The sequence below is a fragment of the Maylandia zebra genome, linkage group LG20 (genome assembly GCF_041146795.1).
Source record: "Maylandia zebra isolate NMK-2024a linkage group LG20, Mzebra_GT3a, whole genome shotgun sequence".
In the NCBI taxonomy this organism is placed as follows: domain Eukaryota; kingdom Metazoa; phylum Chordata; class Actinopteri; order Cichliformes; family Cichlidae; genus Maylandia; species Maylandia zebra.
This window is the reverse complement of record NC_135186.1, coordinates 36,337,524-36,354,993: the sequence shown is the minus strand read 5'-3', so window position 1 is coordinate 36,354,993 and position 17,470 is coordinate 36,337,524. Positions and strand designations below refer to the sequence as shown.

Sequence of the window (17,470 nt, the reverse complement as noted above, 5' to 3'; positions counted from 1 at the left end):
CAGAGCCAGGAACTTGTGAGTTGCGTGTGTCCACTCAGGCATCATTCATGCTTGTTCTGTAGGCAGTTCCTGTCAGAAGGAGGAGGCGCAGCAGGAGCGTCGGGGGGCGGAAGACGGTGCCTCAGTGCCTCTCTCCTTCTGACATTGTTAAAGAAAACACAACAAATTTATAATTATGTAGATAATTACATGTAGATAATGTCCTCAAGTTCTGTATAACCACTTTTTCCTCTCTCTGTGTTTGTTTCTCGTTCGTTGTTGTGTGTGTTTGCGTGCATTTGTCTCTTTCAAACAGGTGCCGGTCCTCACCTCTGCAGTGCTGCCGTCTCCTGTAGCGCTGCATGGTTCTAAGCTAAGTTTCCTTTCCTTTTTCTGTTCTCTCAGATTTGTCCTCAGGTTTGAAGTGTCTGTGTTGTGCAGCTGGTCTGGTCTGTCTCTAGACAGTTCAGGCTTCACCCACTAGTTAAATGGTGGAGGCTCACAGCGACATACTCAACACACAAGTTTCTGAACTCTGCATGAGGGTTTCTCCGGCGAAGTGAGGGCCGTGAGGCACAGCTCCCCGTCCCCCGGTGACCCTGCTAGGTCCACCTTCTTAGGGAAACCCTCTGCAGAGGAGCTGACAGAGCCAGGAACTTGTGAGTTGCGTGTGTCCACTCAGGCATCATTCATGCTTGTTCTGTAGGCAGTTCCTGTCAGAAGGAGGAGGCGCAGCAGGAGCGTCGGGGGGCGGAAGACGGTGCCTCAGTGCCTCTCTCCTTCTGACATTGTTAAAGAAAACACAACAAATTTATAATTATGTAGATAATTACATGTAGATAATGTCCTCAAGTTCTGTATAACCACTTTTTCCTCTCTCTGTGTTTGTTTCTCGTTCGTTGTTGTGTGTGTTTGCGTGCATTTGTCTCTTTCAAACAGGTGCCGGTCCTCACCTCTGCAGTGCTGCCGTCTCCTGTAGCGCTGCATGGTTCTAAGCTAAGTTTCCTTTCCTTTTTCTGTTCTCTCAGATTTGTCCTCAGGTTTGAAGTGTCTGTGTTGTGCAGCTGGTCTGGTCTGTCTCTAGACAGTTCAGGCTTCACCCACTAGTTAAATGGTGGAGGCTCACAGCGACATACTCAACACACAAGTTTCTGAACTCTGCATGAGGGTTTCTCCGGCGAAGTGAGGGCCGTGAGGCACAGCTCCCCGTCCCCCGGTGACCCTGCTAGGTCCACCTTCTTAGGGAAACCCTCTGCAGAGGAGCTGACAGAGCCAGGAACTTGTGAGTTGTGTGTGTCCACTCAGGCATCATTCATGCTTGTTCTGTAGACAGTTCCTGTCAGAAGGAGGAGGCGCAGCAGGAGCGTCGGGGGGCGGAAGACGGTGCCTCAGTGCCTCTCTCCTTCTGACATTGTTAAAGAAAACACAACAAATTTATAATTATGTAGATAATTACATGTAGATAATGTCCTCAAGTTCTGTATAACCACTTTGTCCTCTCTCTGTGTTTGTTTCCCGTTCGTTGTTGTGTGTGTGTTTCCGTGCATTTGTCTCTTTCAAACAGGTGCCGGTCCTCACCTCTGCAGTGCTGCCGTCTCCTGTAGCGCTGCATGGTTCTAAGCTAAGTTTCCTTTCCTTTTTCTGCTCTCTCAGATTTGTCCTCAGGTTTGAAGTGTCTGTGTTGTGCAGCTGGTCTGGTCTGTCTCTAGACAGTTCAGGCTTCACCCACTAGTTAAATGGTGGAGGCTCACAGCGACATACTCAACACACAAGTTTCTGAACTCTGCATGAGGGTTTCTCCGACGAAGTGAGGGCCGTGAGGCACAGCTCCCCGTCCCCCGGTGACCCTGCTAGGTCCACCTTCTTAGGGAAACCCTCTGCAGAGGAGCTGACAGAGCCAGGAACTTGTGAGTTGCGTGTGTCCACTCAGGCATCATTCATGCTTGTTCTGTAGGCAGTTCCTGTCAGAAGGAGGAGGCGCAGCAGGAGCGTCGGGGGGCGGAAGACGGTGCCTCAGTGCCTCTCTCCTTCTGACATTGTTAAAGAAAACACAACAAATTTATAATTATGTAGATAATTACATGTAGATAATGTCCTCAAGTTCTGTATAACCACTTTGTCCTCTCTCAGTGTTTGTTTCTCGTTCGTTGTTGTGTGTGTTTGCGTGCATTTGTCTCTTTCAAACAGGTGCCGGTCCTCACCTCTGCAGTGCTGCCGTCTCCTGTAGCGCTGCATGGTTCTAAGCTAAGTTTCCTTTCCTTTTTCTGTTCTCTCAGATTTGTCCTCAGGTTTGAAGTGTCTGTGTTGTGCAGCTGGTCTGGTCTGTCTCTAGACAGTTCAGGCTTCACCCACTAGTTAAATGGTGGAGGCTCACAGCGACATACTCAACACACAAGTTTCTGAACTCTGCATGAGGGTTTCTCCGACGAAGTGAGGGCCGTGAGGCACAGCTCCCCGTCCCCCGGTGACCCTGCTAGGTCCACCTTCTTAGGGAAACCCTCTGCAGAGGAGCTGACAGAGCCAGGAACTTGTGAGTTGCGTGTGTCCACTCAGGCATCATTCATGCTTGTTCTGTAGGCAGTTCCTGTCAGAAGGAGGAGGCGCAGCAGGAGCGTCGGGGGGCGGAAGACGGTGCCTCAGTGCCTCTCTCCTTCTGACATTGTTAAAGAAAACACAACAAATTTATAATTATGTAGATAATTACATGTAGATAATGTCCTCAAGTTCTGTATAACCACTTTGTCCTCTCTCTGTGTTTGTTTCCCGTTCGTTGTTGTGTGTGTTTGCGTGCATTTGTCTCTTTCAAACAGGTGCCGGTCCTCACCTCTGCAGTGCTGCCGTCTCCTGTAGCGCTGCATGGTTCTAAGCTAAGTTTCCTTTCCTTTTTCTGTTCTCTCAGATTTGTCCTCAGGTTTGAAGTGTCTGTGTTGTGCAGCTGGTCTGGTCTGTCTCTAGACAGTTCAGGCTTCACCCACTAGTTAAATGGTGGAGGCTCACAGCGACATACTCAACACACAAGTTTCTGAACTCTGCATGAGGGTTTCTCCGACGAAGTGAGGGCCGTGAGGCACAGCTCCCCGTCCCCCGGTGACCCTGCTAGGTCCACCTTCTTAGGGAAACCCTCTGCAGAGGAGCTGACAGAGCCAGGAACTTGTGAGTTGCGTGTGTCCACTCAGGCATCATTCATGCTTGTTCTGTAGGCAGTTCCTGTCAGAAGGAGGAGGCGCAGCAGGAGCGTCGGGGGGCGGAAGACGGTGCCTCAGTGCCTCTCTCCTTCTGACATTGTTAAAGAAAACACAACAAATTTATAATTATGTAGATAATTACATGTAGATAATGTCCTCAAGTTCTGTATAACCACTTTGTCCTCTCTCAGTGTTTGTTTCTCGTTCGTTGTTGTGTGTGTTTGTGTGCATTTGTCTCTTTCAAACAGGTGCCGGTCCTCACCTCTGCAGTGCTGCCGTCTCCTGTAGCGCTGCATGGTTCTAAGCTAAGTTTCCTTTCCTTTTTCTGTTCTCTCAGATTTTTCCTCAGGTTTGAAGTGTCTGTGTTGTGCAGCTGGTCTGGTCTGTCTCTAGACAGTTCAGGCTTCACCCACTAGTTAAATGGTGGAGGCTCACAGCGACATACTCAACACACAAGTTTCTGAACTCTGCATGAGGGTTTCTCCGACGAAGTGAGGGCTGTGAGGCACAGCTCCCCGTCCCCCGGTGACCCTGCTAGGTCCACCTTCTTAGGGAAACCCTCTGCAGAGGAGCTGACAGAGCCAGGAACTTGTGAGTTGCGTGTGTCCACTCAGGCATCATTCATGCTTGTTCTGTAGGCAGTTCCTGTCAGAAGGAGGAGGCGCAGCAGGAGCGTCGGGGGGCGGAAGACGGTGCCTCAGTGCCTCTCTCCTTCTGACATTGTTAAAGAAAACACAACAAATTTATAATTATGTAGATAATTACATGTAGATAATGTCCTCAAGTTCTGTATAACCACTTTTTCCTCTCTCTGTGTTTGTTTCTCGTTCGTTGTTGTGTGTGTTTGCGTGCATTTGTCTCTTTCAAACAGGTGCCGGTCCTCACCTCTGCAGTGCTGCCGTCTCCTGTAGCGCTGCATGGTTCTAAGCTAAGTTTCCTTTCCTTTTTCTGTTCTCTCAGATTTGTCCTCAGGTTTGAAGTGTCTGTGTTGTGCAGCTGGTCTGGTCTGTCTCTAGACAGTTCAGGCTTCACCCACTAGTTAAATGGTGGAGGCTCACAGCGACATACTCAACACACAAGTTTCTGAACTCTGCATGAGGGTTTCTCCGACGAAGTGAGGGCCGTGAGGCACAGCTCCCCGTCCCCCGGTGACCCTGCTAGGTCCACCTTCTTAGGGAAACCCTCTGCAGAGGAGCTGACAGAGCCAGGAACTTGTGAGTTGCGTGTGTCCACTCAGGCATCATTCATGCTTGTTCTGTAGGCAGTTCCTGTCAGAAGGAGGAGGCGCAGCAGGAGCGTCGGGGGGCGGAAGACGGTGCCTCAGTGCCTCTCTCCTTCTGACATTGTTAAAGAAAACACAACAAATTTATAATTATGTAGATAATTACATGTAGATAATGTCCTCAAGTTCTGTATAACCACTTTGTGCTCTCTCTGTGTTTGTTTCTCGTTCGTTGTTGTGTGTGTTTGCGTGCATTTGTCTCTTTCAAACAGGTGCCGGTCCTCACCTCTGCAGTGCTGCCGTCTCCTGTAGCGCTGCATGGTTCTAAGCTAAGTTTCCTTTCCTTTTTCTGTTCTCTCAGATTTGTCCTCAGGTTTGAAGTGTCTGTGTTGTGCAGCTGGTCTGGTCTGTCTCTAGACAGTTCAGGCTTCACCCACTAGTTAAATGGTGGAGGCTCACAGCGACATACTCAACACACAAGTTTCTGAACTCTGCATGAGGGTTTCTCCGGCGAAGTGAGGGCCGTGAGGCACAGCTCCCCGTCCCCCGGTGACCCTGCTAGGTCCACCTTCTTAGGGAAACCCTCTGCAGAGGAGCTGACAGAGCCAGGAACTTGTGAGTTGTGTGTGTCCACTCAGGCATCATTCATGCTTGTTCTGTAGACAGTTCCTGTCAGAAGGAGGAGGCGCAGCAGGAGCGTCGGGGGGCGGAAGACGGTGCCTCAGTGCCTCTCTCCTTCTGACATTGTTAAAGAAAACACAACAAATTTATAATTATGTAGATAATTACATGTAGATAATGTCCTCAAGTTCTGTATAACCACTTTGTCCTCTCTCTGTGTTTGTTTCCCGTTCGTTGTTGTGTGTGTTTGCGTGCATTTGTCTCTTTCAAACAGGTGCCGGTCCTCACCTCTGCAGTGCTGCCGTCTCCTGTAGCGCTGCATGGTTCTAAGCTAAGTTTCCTTTCCTTTTTCTGTTCTCTCAGATTTGTCCTCAGGTTTGAAGTGTCTGTGTTGTGCAGCTGGTCTGGTCTGTCTCTAGACAGTTCAGGCTTCACCCACTAGTTAAATGGTGGAGGCTCACAGCGACATACTCAACACACAAGTTTCTGAACTCTGCATGAGGGTTTCTCCGACGAAGTGAGGGCCGTGAGGCACAGCTCCCCGTCCCCCGGTGACCCTGCTAGGTCCACCTTCTTAGGGAAACCCTCTGCAGAGGAGCTGACAGAGCCAGGAACTTGTGAGTTGCGTGTGTCCACTCAGGCATCATTCATGCTTGTTCTGTAGGCAGTTCCTGTCAGAAGGAGGAGGCGCAGCAGGAGCGTCGGGGGGCGGAAGACGGTGCCTCAGTGCCTCTCTCCTTCTGACATTGTTAAAGAAAACACAACAAATTTATAATTATGTAGATAATTACATGTAGATAATGTCCTCAAGTTCTGTATAACCACTTTGTCCTCTCTCTGTGTTTGTTTCTCGTTCGTTGTTGTGTGTGTTTGCGTGCATTTGTCTCTTTCAAACAGGTGCCGGTCCTCACCTCTGCAGTGCTGCCGTCTCCTGTAGCGCTGCATGGTTCTAAGCTAAGTTTCCTTTCCTTTTTCTGTTCTCTCAGATTTGTCCTCAGGTTTGAAGTGTCTGTGTTGTGCAGCTGGTCTGGTCTGTCTCTAGACAGTTCAGGCTTCACCCACTAGTTAAATGGTGGAGGCTCACAGCGACATACTCAACACACAAGTTTCTGAACTCTGCATGAGGGTTTCTCCGGCGAAGTGAGGGCCGTGAGGCACAGCTCCCCGTCCCCCGGTGACCCTGCTAGGTCCACCTTCTTAGGGAAACCCTCTGCAGAGGAGCTGACAGAGCCAGGAACTTGTGAGTTGCGTGTGTCCACTCAGGCATCATTCATGCTTGTTCTGTAGACAGTTCCTGTCAGAAGGAGGAGGCGCAGCAGGAGCGTCGGGGGGCGGAAGACGGTGCCTCAGTGCCTCTCTCCTTCTGACATTGTTAAAGAAAACACAACAAATTTATAATTATGTAGATAATTACATGTAGATAATGTCCTCAAGTTCTGTATAACCACTTTTTCCTCTCTCTGTGTTTGTTTCTCGTTCGTTGTTGTGTGTGTGTTTGTGTGCATTTGTCTCTTTCAAACAGGTGCCGGTCCTGACCTCTGCAGTGCTGCCGTCTCCTGTAGCGCTGCATGGTTCTAAGCTAAGTTTCCTTTCCTTTTTCTGTTCTCTCAGATTTGTCCTCAGGTTTGAAGTGTCTGTGTTGTGCAGCTGGTCTGGTCTGTCTCTAGACAGTTCAGGCTTCACCCACTAGTTAAATGGTGGAGGCTCACAGCGACATACTCAACACACAAGTTTCTGAACTCTGCATGAGGGTTTCTCCGACGAAGTGAGGGCCGTGAGGCACAGCTCCCCGTCCCCCGGTGACCCTGCTAGGTCCACCTTCTTAGGGAAACCCTCTGCAGAGGAGCTGACAGAGCCAGGAACTTGTGAGTTGCGTGTGTCCACTCAGGCATCATTCATGCTTGTTCTGTAGGCAGTTCCTGTCAGAAGGAGGAGGCGCAGCAGGAGCGTCGGGGGGCGGAAGACGGTGCCTCAGTGCCTCTCTCCTTCTGACATTGTTAAAGAAAACACAACAAATTTATAATTATGTAGATAATTACATGTAGATAATGTCCTCAAGTTCTGTATAACCACTTTGTCCTCTCTCTGTGTTTGTTTCTCGTTCGTTGTTGTGTGTGTTTGTGTGCATTTGTCTCTTTCAAACAGGTGCCGGTCCTCACCTCTGCAGTGCTGCCGTCTCCTGTAGCGCTGCATGGTTCTAAGCTAAGTTTCCTTTCCTTTTTCTGTTCTCTCAGATTTGTCCTCAGGTTTGAAGTGTCTGTGTTGTGCAGCTGGTCTGGTCTGTCTCTAGACAGTTCAGGCTTCACCCACTAGTTAAATGGTGGAGGCTCACAGCGACATACTCAACACACAAGTTTCTGAACTCTGCATGAGGGTTTCTCCGACGAAGTGAGGGCCGTGAGGCACAGCTCCCCGTCCCCCGGTGACCCTGCTAGGTCCACCTTCTTAGGGAAACCCTCTGCAGAGGAGCTGACAGAGCCAGGAACTTGTGAGTTGTGTGTGTCCACTCAGGCATCATTCATGCTTGTTCTGTAGGCAGTTCCTGTCAGAAGGAGGAGGCGCAGCAGGAGCGTCGGGGGGCGGAAGACGGTGCCTCAGTGCCTCTCTCCTTCTGACATTGTTAAAGAAAACACAACAAATTTATAATTATGTAGATAATTACATGTAGATAATGTCCTCAAGTTCTGTATAACCACTTTGTGCTCTCTCTGTGTTTGTTTCTCGTTCGTTGTTGTGTGTGTGTGTTTGCGTGCATTTGTCTCTTTCAAACAGGTGCCGGTCCTCACCTCTGCAGTGCTGCCGTGTCCTGTAGCGCTGCATGGTTCTAAGCTAAGTTTCCTTTCCTTTTTCTGTTCTCTCAGATTTGTCCTCAGGTTTGAAGTGTCTGTGTTGTGCAGCTGGTCTGGTCTGTCTCTAGACAGTTCAGGCTTCACCCACTAGTTAAATGGTGGAGGCTCACAGCGACATACTCAACACACAAGTTTCTGAACTCTGCATGAGGGTTTCTCCGGCGAAGTGAGGGCCGTGAGGCACAGCTCCCCGTCCCCCGGTGACCCTGCTAGGTCCACCTTCTTAGGGAAACCCTCTGCAGAGGAGCTGACAGAGCCAGGAACTTGTGAGTTGTGTGTGTCCACTCAGGCATCATTCATGCTTGTTCTGTAGACAGTTCCTGTCAGAAGGAGGAGGCGCAGCAGGAGCGTCGGGGGGCGGAAGACGGTGCCTCAGTGCCTCTCTCCTTCTGACATTGTTAAAGAAAACACAACAAATTTGTAATTATGTAGATAATTACATGTAGATAATGTCCTCAAGTTCTGTATAACCACTTTGTCCTCTCTCTGTGTTTGTTTCCCGTTCGTTGTTGTGTGTGTTTGCGTGCATTTGTCTCTTTCAAACAGGTGCCGGTCCTCACCTCTGCAGTGCTGCCGTCTCCTGTAGCGCTGCATGGTTCTAAGCTAAGTTTCCTTTCCTTTTTCTGTTCTCTCAGATTTGTCCTCAGGTTTGAAGTGTCTGTGTTGTGCAGCTGGTCTGGTCTGTCTCTAGACAGTTCAGGCTTCACCCACTAGTTAAATGGTGGAGGCTCACAGCGACATACTCAACACACAAGTTTCTGAACTCTGCATGAGGGTTTCTCCGACGAAGTGAGGGCCGTGAGGCACAGCTCCCCGTCCCCCGGTGACCCTGCTAGGTCCACCTTCTTAGGGAAACCCTCTGCAGAGGAGCTGACAGAGCCAGGAACTTGTGAGTTGCGTGTGTCCACTCAGGCATCATTCATGCTTGTTCTGTAGGCAGTTCCTGTCAGAAGGAGGAGGCGCAGCAGGAGCGTCGGGGGGCGGAAGACGGTGCCTCAGTGCCTCTCTCCTTCTGACATTGTTAAAGAAAACACAACAAATTTATAATTATGTAGATAATTACATGTAGATAATGTCCTCAAGTTCTGTATAACCACTTTGTCCTCTCTCTGTGTTTGTTTCCCGTTCGTTGTTGTGTGTGTTTGCGTGCATTTGTCTCTTTCAAACAGGTGCCGGTCCTCACCTCTGCAGTGCTGCCGTCTCCTGTAGCGCTGCATGGTTCTAAGCTAAGTTTCCTTTCCTTTTTCTGTTCTCTCAGATTTGTCCTCAGGTTTGAAGTGTCTGTGTTGTGCAGCTGGTCTGGTCTGTCTCTAGACAGTTCAGGCTTCACCCACTAGTTAAATGGTGGAGGCTCACAGCGACATACTCAACACACAAGTTTCTGAACTCTGCATGAGGGTTTCTCCGGCGAAGTGAGGGCCGTGAGGCACAGCTCCCCGTCCCCCGGTGACCCTGCTAGGTCCACCTTCTTAGGGAAACCCTCTGCAGAGGAGCTGACAGAGCCAGGAACTTGTGAGTTGCGTGTGTCCACTCAGGCATCATTCATGCTTGTTCTGTAGGCAGTTCCTGTCAGAAGGAGGAGGCGCAGCAGGAGCGTCGGGGGGCGGAAGACGGTGCCAAATAAAGAAGAGTCACCTGGTTATTACAACCACATCCCTGAATCTCTAACAGAGAGTGATGAAGAGCCGCTCCTTCACACTGTTCCCGAAAAGTACAGAAAGGTTGGACTTGCTACGTTTCACCCTGGTGTTCATAGAGATACAGTTAAATATGACATGTAACAATTTCTAGAGTGTTGCTACAAGCTTTGATTTCCCAAACATGTGACGAAGATGTGTTTGTTGTGCTTCAGGTGACAATTAAATACTCTAAACGTGGACGGGAAGATTTTGACTTCAAACATTACAACAGGACGTTGTTTGCTGGCCTGGAGCCGCAGATTCCCAACGCCTACTGTAACTGCATGATCCAGGTAAGAAGCTGAAGATTCACAATGTGTACATTTAATTTTTAATATGAGACAATTTGTCAAATGTTCCATGGGTCTTTTATGTTTGCATCTTAGGTGTTATACTTCCTGGAGCCAGTTCGCTGCCTTGTTCAGAATCATTTGTGCCACAAGGAGTTTTGTTTGGCTTGTGAACTCGGCTTCCTCTTCCACATGTTGGATTTGTCACAAGGAGATCCATGTCAGGTAAGTTTCTTTCTTTCTTTGTTTTCAATCTGTTGGGAATTGCAAGGCTCTTACTTTGAAATCTCATTTTGTTGTGACTGCCCAAAGTAACCTCTAATGTCTTCTTCCTTAAGGCCAGCAACTTCCTCAGAGCACTTCGAAACGTCCCTGAAGCCAAAGAGATGGGCCTGATCCTCTCAAACTATGAGGAGACGACAGGAACAGTCGAGCTAGGTCGCTTAATCCAGAGATGGAATCACTTCATCCTCTACCAGCTCTTCCAGGAGACACAGGAGCAGGAGGATCCACGGGCCTACAGGACGACCAGGAGTAGGTAAAACACATTGTTGTTGACCTGCATTCTTACTGGACACTGTCCCAGTCTTATCATTATGTTTGTTTATAAATGCAGAGTTTTCCTTCTGGTTTCTGAAACTGTGATTTGTGTTTGTGTTGCAGTTCTCTGGGCTCCCCTGGCGACTCTGTCATTAGAGAGCTGTTTTGTTCTGAAGTTGAGAACCGCAGCCCGTGTCTCTGTGGCATAGAAACAGTCTACTCCTCCCTCATGTTGCTGTTCAACATGCATTACCCTGACTCTCAAGGTGAGTCTGAGAGCACTGAGAGCATGGATATCTGTGACTGTGAATTACTCTGTCTTTGAAACTTGAACTATTAATGATTACATAATGGTTTGAATTAATTTAGTTTTTGAATGAGCAGAGGGAAATATCTGCTTGATTTGATGTATACACTGATATTCATTGTACTTTGACACTTCAGGAGAAAGAATAAAGGAGCACGACTTTGCTGAGATCCTGAAGAAAAGCATCTGCCTGCAGCAGAGATCTCACACATGGTGTGGAAACTGTGACAAGTATCAGCCCACAGTGAGTTACAGCTTTCATTCACTCATAATGACAATTCATTTATGGTTGATTGTTACCTGTTGTGCAGGGTAATCATTTCTTTGTGTTACACTGTAGGTGCAGACACGCAACATTCGACGTCTCCCAGATGTTTTGGTGATAAACTGTGAGGTGAACAGCAGCAAAGAGGCCGAATTCTGGAAGGTTCAGGCCGAGGTAAGCCACTGATTCACTGTGTTTAAATACAGTTAAAAGAAAGTAATGATTTATCTGTTCATTATTTACATGATTGCCCATGTTTCTGTTTTTATAGTACACCTTCAACAAATCCATGCAGAAGACAGATCAGGATCAGCGTCACGTGTGGATCCCCGCCACTCTCAAGATGTCCCTCAGCAAAAGTCAGAGACTGGAGATCAGCAGCTGGCCTGAGGGCGAGGAGGTGAGGACTTTAGATTTTCAGCTGATCTTTGCACTTGAAGAAATAACTGAGTAACTTTTCATCACCAAGTTAAAATTTCACTTCAAGATTAAAACCATATTTCCAGGAGCAATATTTTTAAAACATTATTACACTAATCTGTAGATATTGAACTATAGGTTGGTTTTAGTGTTTTTGTTTCTGTAACACATGAATTTTGTGAAATGAAAAAGTTTATCTTACAATTATTTGCACTTTCTGTTACTAGTTAAGTGCTGCTGAACAGGCGGAGGGAGCTTCTCTGTATGACTTGGTGGCGACGGTGCCGCACATCCTGGACGCTGGCGCGGGTGGTAATCTGGTCGCACACATCAAAGTGGGTGAGACCTACCATCAAAGAAAAGAGGTGAGCGACGCTTAGATAAGAAAAGTTTGACATCTGCTGACTACAAAAAGTTTCATTTTTAACATTCAAAATGATTTTATTATTTCAGGGAGTCTCTCGCCAGCAGTGGTACCTCTTCAATGACTTCCTCATTGAGCCGATTGAGCAGGTAAGGATCCTAGATAAGATTCCTGCTTGTTTATTCATGCTAACTTTAATGTGTGCAGTCATTTAAAAATGTTTCTCCTTTTGTTTTCAGACTGAGGCTGCACAGTTTGATGTGAGCTGGAAAGTGCCAGCCATCCTGTGTTACGCCAAGAGAAACTACCACACCAAATACGACCTCCGCAGTGAGTGTCAGCACAATCAGTCTGAAGTCAAATCCGACTTATATCGGACTGAGAAGCAGAGCAAGACAGACGCCACTTTCATCCCACTCACAGTCAGTGAGATGCCGCAGGCTGGTGACCTGGTGGGGCTGGACGCTGAGTTTGTAAAGCTCAGTGAGGTAAGTCTGGCTATGATACCATCATTTATTATAATATAGGATCAAAAACAATTTTAAATATTCCTAGTACATATTTTCAGTAGTTCAGCTAATCTGACTCAAGTATTTAAAACAAATTTGACCCCTGAATGTGTGCGTTTGCAGGAGGAAGCAGTGCTGCATAGCGACGGCACCAAATCGACCATCACGCCCAGTCAGATGTCTGTGGCCAGGATCACCTGTGTGAGGGGTCAGGGGCCCAACGAGGGGGTCCCCTTCATCGATGATTACATCTCCACTCAGGAGCAGGTGAGAAGCTGCAGAGAGAAAAGACCACGATGACCTGAAAGAATGAATATATAATGTTTCAAGGATCCACCCGCTAACTTGTCAATTTGTTCTTCCAGGTGGTCGACTATTTGACAAAATACTCTGGAATCGAACCTGGAGACCTGGATGCCACAGTATCCTCTAAGGACGTGACCACGCTGAAGTCGACCTACCTGAAGCTACGCTTCCTCATCAATGCAGGAGTTCGCTTCGTCGGCCACGGCCGGCAGAATGACTTTCGTGTCATTAATTTAGTGGTACGTTATTTCATCAGTTTTAAATTTCAAATTAGTTCATATCGTTTAAAGATGTGATTTTTTTTTATAGATGTGCTTTGATTTTAATGTTTTTTATTTTCTGTTTCTTAAGGTTCCCAAAGATCAAGTTATCGACACTGTGCACCTCTTCCGATTGCCCTACAAGAGGATGATTTCTCTGAAATTCCTTGCTTGGTATTTTCTTGGTAAGTTAGTAGAAACAAAAAAAACAAAATCAAATCCAAATAATCCAAATATGAGTCTGTAATCGAATTAAATCACATTATTACAGCGAGAGGGATTAGGATCCAAATATGTAAACTGGATAATCCGCTCATGTTACCGAAGTCAGTATAGTTCATGATGTTTTAGTTGTCATCAAACTCATCTTGGAATTAAATCTGAACAACAAAGTATTTAGAGGCTTTTTTGAGTTCATGCACTAAAGCGTACGTGTCAATTCCTCATATCCACACTGTAATCTGAAGCTGAACACTTTCATTTTAATCATTCCTGACCTTTTTTTCATGTCCACAGGCCTCAACATCCAGGGAGAAACCCACGACAGCACGGAGGACTCATGCACGGCCCTGAAGCTTTACAGGAAGTACCTGGAGCTGTATCAGGAAGGAGGGAATCATTACGTGACGAAAGTGCTCTACGAAGTCTACGACAAAGGCTTCCAGCTGAACTGGAAAGTCCCGGATTCGGACATGAGATAGTCCGTCTGAGTGGACTGAATGCACTCTCCTTCCATCCACGGGTGCTGCTGTGCTTCCCTCTGTGATGGGACTGTGAGCAACACCATGACCTGAGGATGCTCGGGCTGCTTATTTTGTATCATATTTTATAGTTATTTGCTTTGAGTCAGTGACTCAGTTGTTTTTATCATATCTAAATATAAGCTTTTTATTTCAGAGAGGTTTACAGGGGGGAAAGTGATCATTCAAAATATGAATTTGAAGCATTTTGTTTTTGTTTTAAAGGAAAAAGTCAAACTTGTTGCATGTAAATGAAGTCATCCTGAGCACTGTAAAATGTTTGTTGTTTGATACCAGGAAGTGGAGAATGTGCACGAATCCATGAAAATCTTGATTAAAACAGATTCCAACCACAATGAATTTAGTTTGTTTTTTTTCACCAGATTCTGTGAAATCTGTTGCACTGTTCATTTTCCAGCTAACTCTTTCCAGCTTTCTCAGAATTCAGATCAACGTTCAATTTTTCAAAAGCTGTTATTTCTCTTCTATAAATGACACATTTAGCAAGTTTGAAAAAATTGTCCTCAATATTTCACCTCGACATCTTTAAAATGCTCTAACTGGTAAGGACTGTGCTTCAAGTGCAGCATTTACAGCCACCACCAAAAGTAGTAACTATACTTTAATAGACGTGCTTCATTTAATAAAGCTTTAAGTCACATTTGAACGATTTTTTGATATAATGGTGCCCTCTGCTGGATAATATGCACACTCTTACCGTTCACTCTTACAGTTGTTTTTAAAGGTTTATGTCATTATTTTCATTGTTTTTCGGCTTGTTTTGTTTTGGGAACCATAAAATGAAATTGTTTGAACTCCTTGTCTGGTCTTACCAACAACTCTACAAGTAAAACTAAACATACAGTTAGTAATGATCCAGGAGATATGTTAAAAAACTACACAACACAGTTATTTCAATGTTCCACGAAAGAATGTGTAAATCTACACAGAGTATAGTAATCCTGTTCAGCTGGATATGTGGAGGTCAGGGATGAATGTGTTGTGTAGTCTCAATAATATTAAAGCAATAGTGTGATCACAATACTGATAACTGGGAGGCTTAAAAACGAGCTATTACAGTCTCAGAAATATTGTAATATCGACAATAATACTAAAATAAATCAGTACGAATATTGTTGTCAATATGTGGCGAGTAAGACAGTCAAGGCCTTTGAACCAGTTCAAGGCTCCGAAATCAACAGATTCTGTGAGAGAGAGGAAGCATTTTTTCAGGGGTATAAAAGTCCAAAGAAAGTTGTAACCTTTTCCGTGCCAGAGTATTGTTTAAACTTAAAAGTCAGTCAGAAGTCACCAAACACTCGGGACTCTTCAGAAGATCGTGAAGTAGACTTATAACACTACGAATGGCTGGTGTGAAGCTGATATCCAGGTCCAGATTTAGTAAGTAGAAATTTCCTTGGGGTGATGCACAGTGCGCTAATTCATGTGATTCATATACGAAGATGTAAATATTTAATTTCAACAATTCCCAGCCAAACGCAGCGCAAAGCAGCGGCTTACACATGAGCACATCCGCATCCACAGCAACAACCAACATAACCACAAGTAACAGTAAATAATAAATATTGAATGTTACTGAGCAGCACACAAGTCCGACAACACACACCTGTGTGCGTGTAGATCCATATATTCACAAGGGTTCTCCGTGTAACTGTCTAATAGTAGGTGTGGGGAGCCCTGCCCCCCAGGACATGAAGCAGGAATGGAGGAGATCAAGGCCCCAGACATCTACAAGCCCCCCAGAGCACGAGAGCAGTGTAGCAAAGTAACTGCGCGAATTGCTCGTTATTTTCTGCAGGCTGTGTGAGGCTGTGTCTTACTGGAGTCTGACACCGACAAGGTCACACTAACAGCTGCATTTTGATATTTGAATATCGTGGTTATGTTTTGACTGAGAGAAGAAAAAAAAACGAAGTAGACGAAAATCGCTCCAATTTCAATTATGGGTCGATCTGTGTGAGGATATTAAAAAAGAAAAGTTCATCTCAGTTTTGCTGTTCCATAAAAGATCAGTATTATTTCTGAAGAGCAGAAACGGAGAGACAGAGAGGGAGCACAACATTTTGATCCCAACCCTCATATTTACCTATTAACAATTAAAGAATGCCTAATTGGGACCTGACTGAAAAGATGTTTAAATTGAGAAATGGACCCTTTCATTCAAAGCAGGACACAAATGTGTTCAGTTAGTCACAGCTAAACATAAAAGTACAATAACAAAAATATGAGCAAAGATTGATGCTTGACTTTAATGGCAACTTTGACAATTAATTCTCATGGATTTCTGTCAATTTGCAAATTATATGTACTATGTATAAAATTTGTCTGTTTAATAAAAACAATTTGTTTTATTGTGCATATCTATGAAATATAATGTGGATAAATGGGACAAAGGTTGAACTGAATCTTAACATTTATCAGATCACAGGTGAGGCTGTGTTAAAGCAGCAAGGAAAACATTTTTTGAGACACTAGAGGATGTTGAATTTCAGAGGTCCTAAATATGCATTATTTAAAGGTCTTAAAGGTCTTTTCTGAGTTTTTGCTTTTTGGTTGTGCAAACAAACTAAATACAGGTATGTCTGTGAAGGTTCTCAGTCATCCAGGTCATCATAGTCAAAGGAGCTTGCAAAGAAAAGCGTCTGGACTTCTTTAAGTTACTTGAAGACTGTGATGGCTGCACTTACAGCCACACAGTGGTAATACCCACCATGTTAGTGTAGAGGCTTATAAGTAACATTGCATTCACATTTCTTTCTTTAAATATAGGAATTTATTTACAGGACAATAAATAACTGGTTTTGGTTTAGTTAATTAATATATCCACATAACGCTGCATTCTAAAATAAGTGCACACATTTTAGTTTACACTGTTATGTATGATTAATCTTTTGTTTTCTGAGTTACCTTAGTTGCAGCTGTTCCAGTCCCTTGATTAAGGAGCCAAGAGGTGGAAAAGGGGCAGAGCGAGCTTTAAAGGAAGGCTACAAATTGGTTCACGCCATAACTCAGGACCATGGGGGGGGGGGGGGGGGGGGGGGGGGATTGGAGTTCATTATGTTTGGTTTAGTTAGGTTTTGTGTGTTTTACCCCTTTTCCTGTTTTTGTGGGCTGATCAGCCACTATTTAAGTTTCCCCTTTGTCTCATTAAGTTAGGTCAGTTTGTTTGAGTTATCAGTTGTGTTGTTAACTTTGAGTAGAGTTTTGTTAGTTTGACCTCTTTTATGGGCCCAAGATTTTGATTCTTTTTGCATGAGTTAACCAATTATGTTTTTTGGGTTAAATAAAAAATCTTTTTTTGGACTTTAACCTGTGCCTAAGTTTCCTTCACTGCTCGGTCCATCACAAAGACGTTGTAGCCGGTGTATCAGAAAAACTCAGGAGAGTTTTCTCCAAGCATGACATCCTGGTGCATTTCAGACCCAGCAACACGCTCAGACAAAAACTGGTTCACCCGAAAGACAAAACGCCAAAACATATGAGTGTACAATGTGGTGTATGCTGTACAGTGCAACGAGGAATGCCGAGACCTCTTCATTGGAGAGACCAAACAGCCACTTCACAAGCGCATGGCACAACATAGAAGAGCCACCTCCACAGGACAAGACTCAGCAGTCCATCTGCATCTTAAGGATAAAGGACACTCTTTCGAGGATGCCAATGTTCACAGTTTGGACAGAGAGGACAGATGGTTTGAAAGAGGAGTGAAAGAAGCCATCTATGTCCACTGTGAGCGACCATCTTTGAACAGAGGCGGGGGTTTACGACACCAACTCTCTGCCATCTATAATCCAGTTTTGAGATCCCTTCCCAGATGCGTTAACGCCCACTCACATCCTTTTTTATTTATTTATTTATTTTTTGTCCCGTTTGGATCTATAGCCATCAGAATTGTTGTCTTAATTGGCCTTAA

The 17,470-nt window shown here is 45.5% G+C and overlaps 1 protein-coding gene across 1 annotated transcript in view; it reads left to right on the top strand.

Moving 5' to 3' along the window:
* The window catches only part of LOC143414435 (PAN2-PAN3 deadenylation complex catalytic subunit PAN2-like), a 197,133-nt gene extending 183,248 nt beyond the window's left edge, over nucleotides 1-13,885 (top strand). The window contains exons 2-16 of the mRNA XM_076878783.1: nucleotides 9,416-9,577; nucleotides 9,709-9,828; nucleotides 9,922-10,050; nucleotides 10,164-10,363; nucleotides 10,489-10,631; nucleotides 10,810-10,916; nucleotides 11,013-11,111; nucleotides 11,209-11,337; nucleotides 11,585-11,722; nucleotides 11,811-11,870; nucleotides 11,961-12,209; nucleotides 12,354-12,497; nucleotides 12,596-12,775; nucleotides 12,888-12,981; nucleotides 13,313-13,885. Coding sequence (XP_076734898.1) covers nucleotides 9,416-9,577; nucleotides 9,709-9,828; nucleotides 9,922-10,050; nucleotides 10,164-10,363; nucleotides 10,489-10,631; nucleotides 10,810-10,916; nucleotides 11,013-11,111; nucleotides 11,209-11,337; nucleotides 11,585-11,722; nucleotides 11,811-11,870; nucleotides 11,961-12,209; nucleotides 12,354-12,497; nucleotides 12,596-12,775; nucleotides 12,888-12,981; nucleotides 13,313-13,497 — 2,139 coding nt within the window. The 3' untranslated portion in view covers nucleotides 13,498-13,885. The remainder of the gene's footprint in view (nucleotides 1-9,415; nucleotides 9,578-9,708; nucleotides 9,829-9,921; nucleotides 10,051-10,163; nucleotides 10,364-10,488; nucleotides 10,632-10,809; nucleotides 10,917-11,012; nucleotides 11,112-11,208; nucleotides 11,338-11,584; nucleotides 11,723-11,810; nucleotides 11,871-11,960; nucleotides 12,210-12,353; nucleotides 12,498-12,595; nucleotides 12,776-12,887; nucleotides 12,982-13,312) is intronic.
* Nucleotides 13,886-17,470: the final 3,585 nt, after the last annotated feature.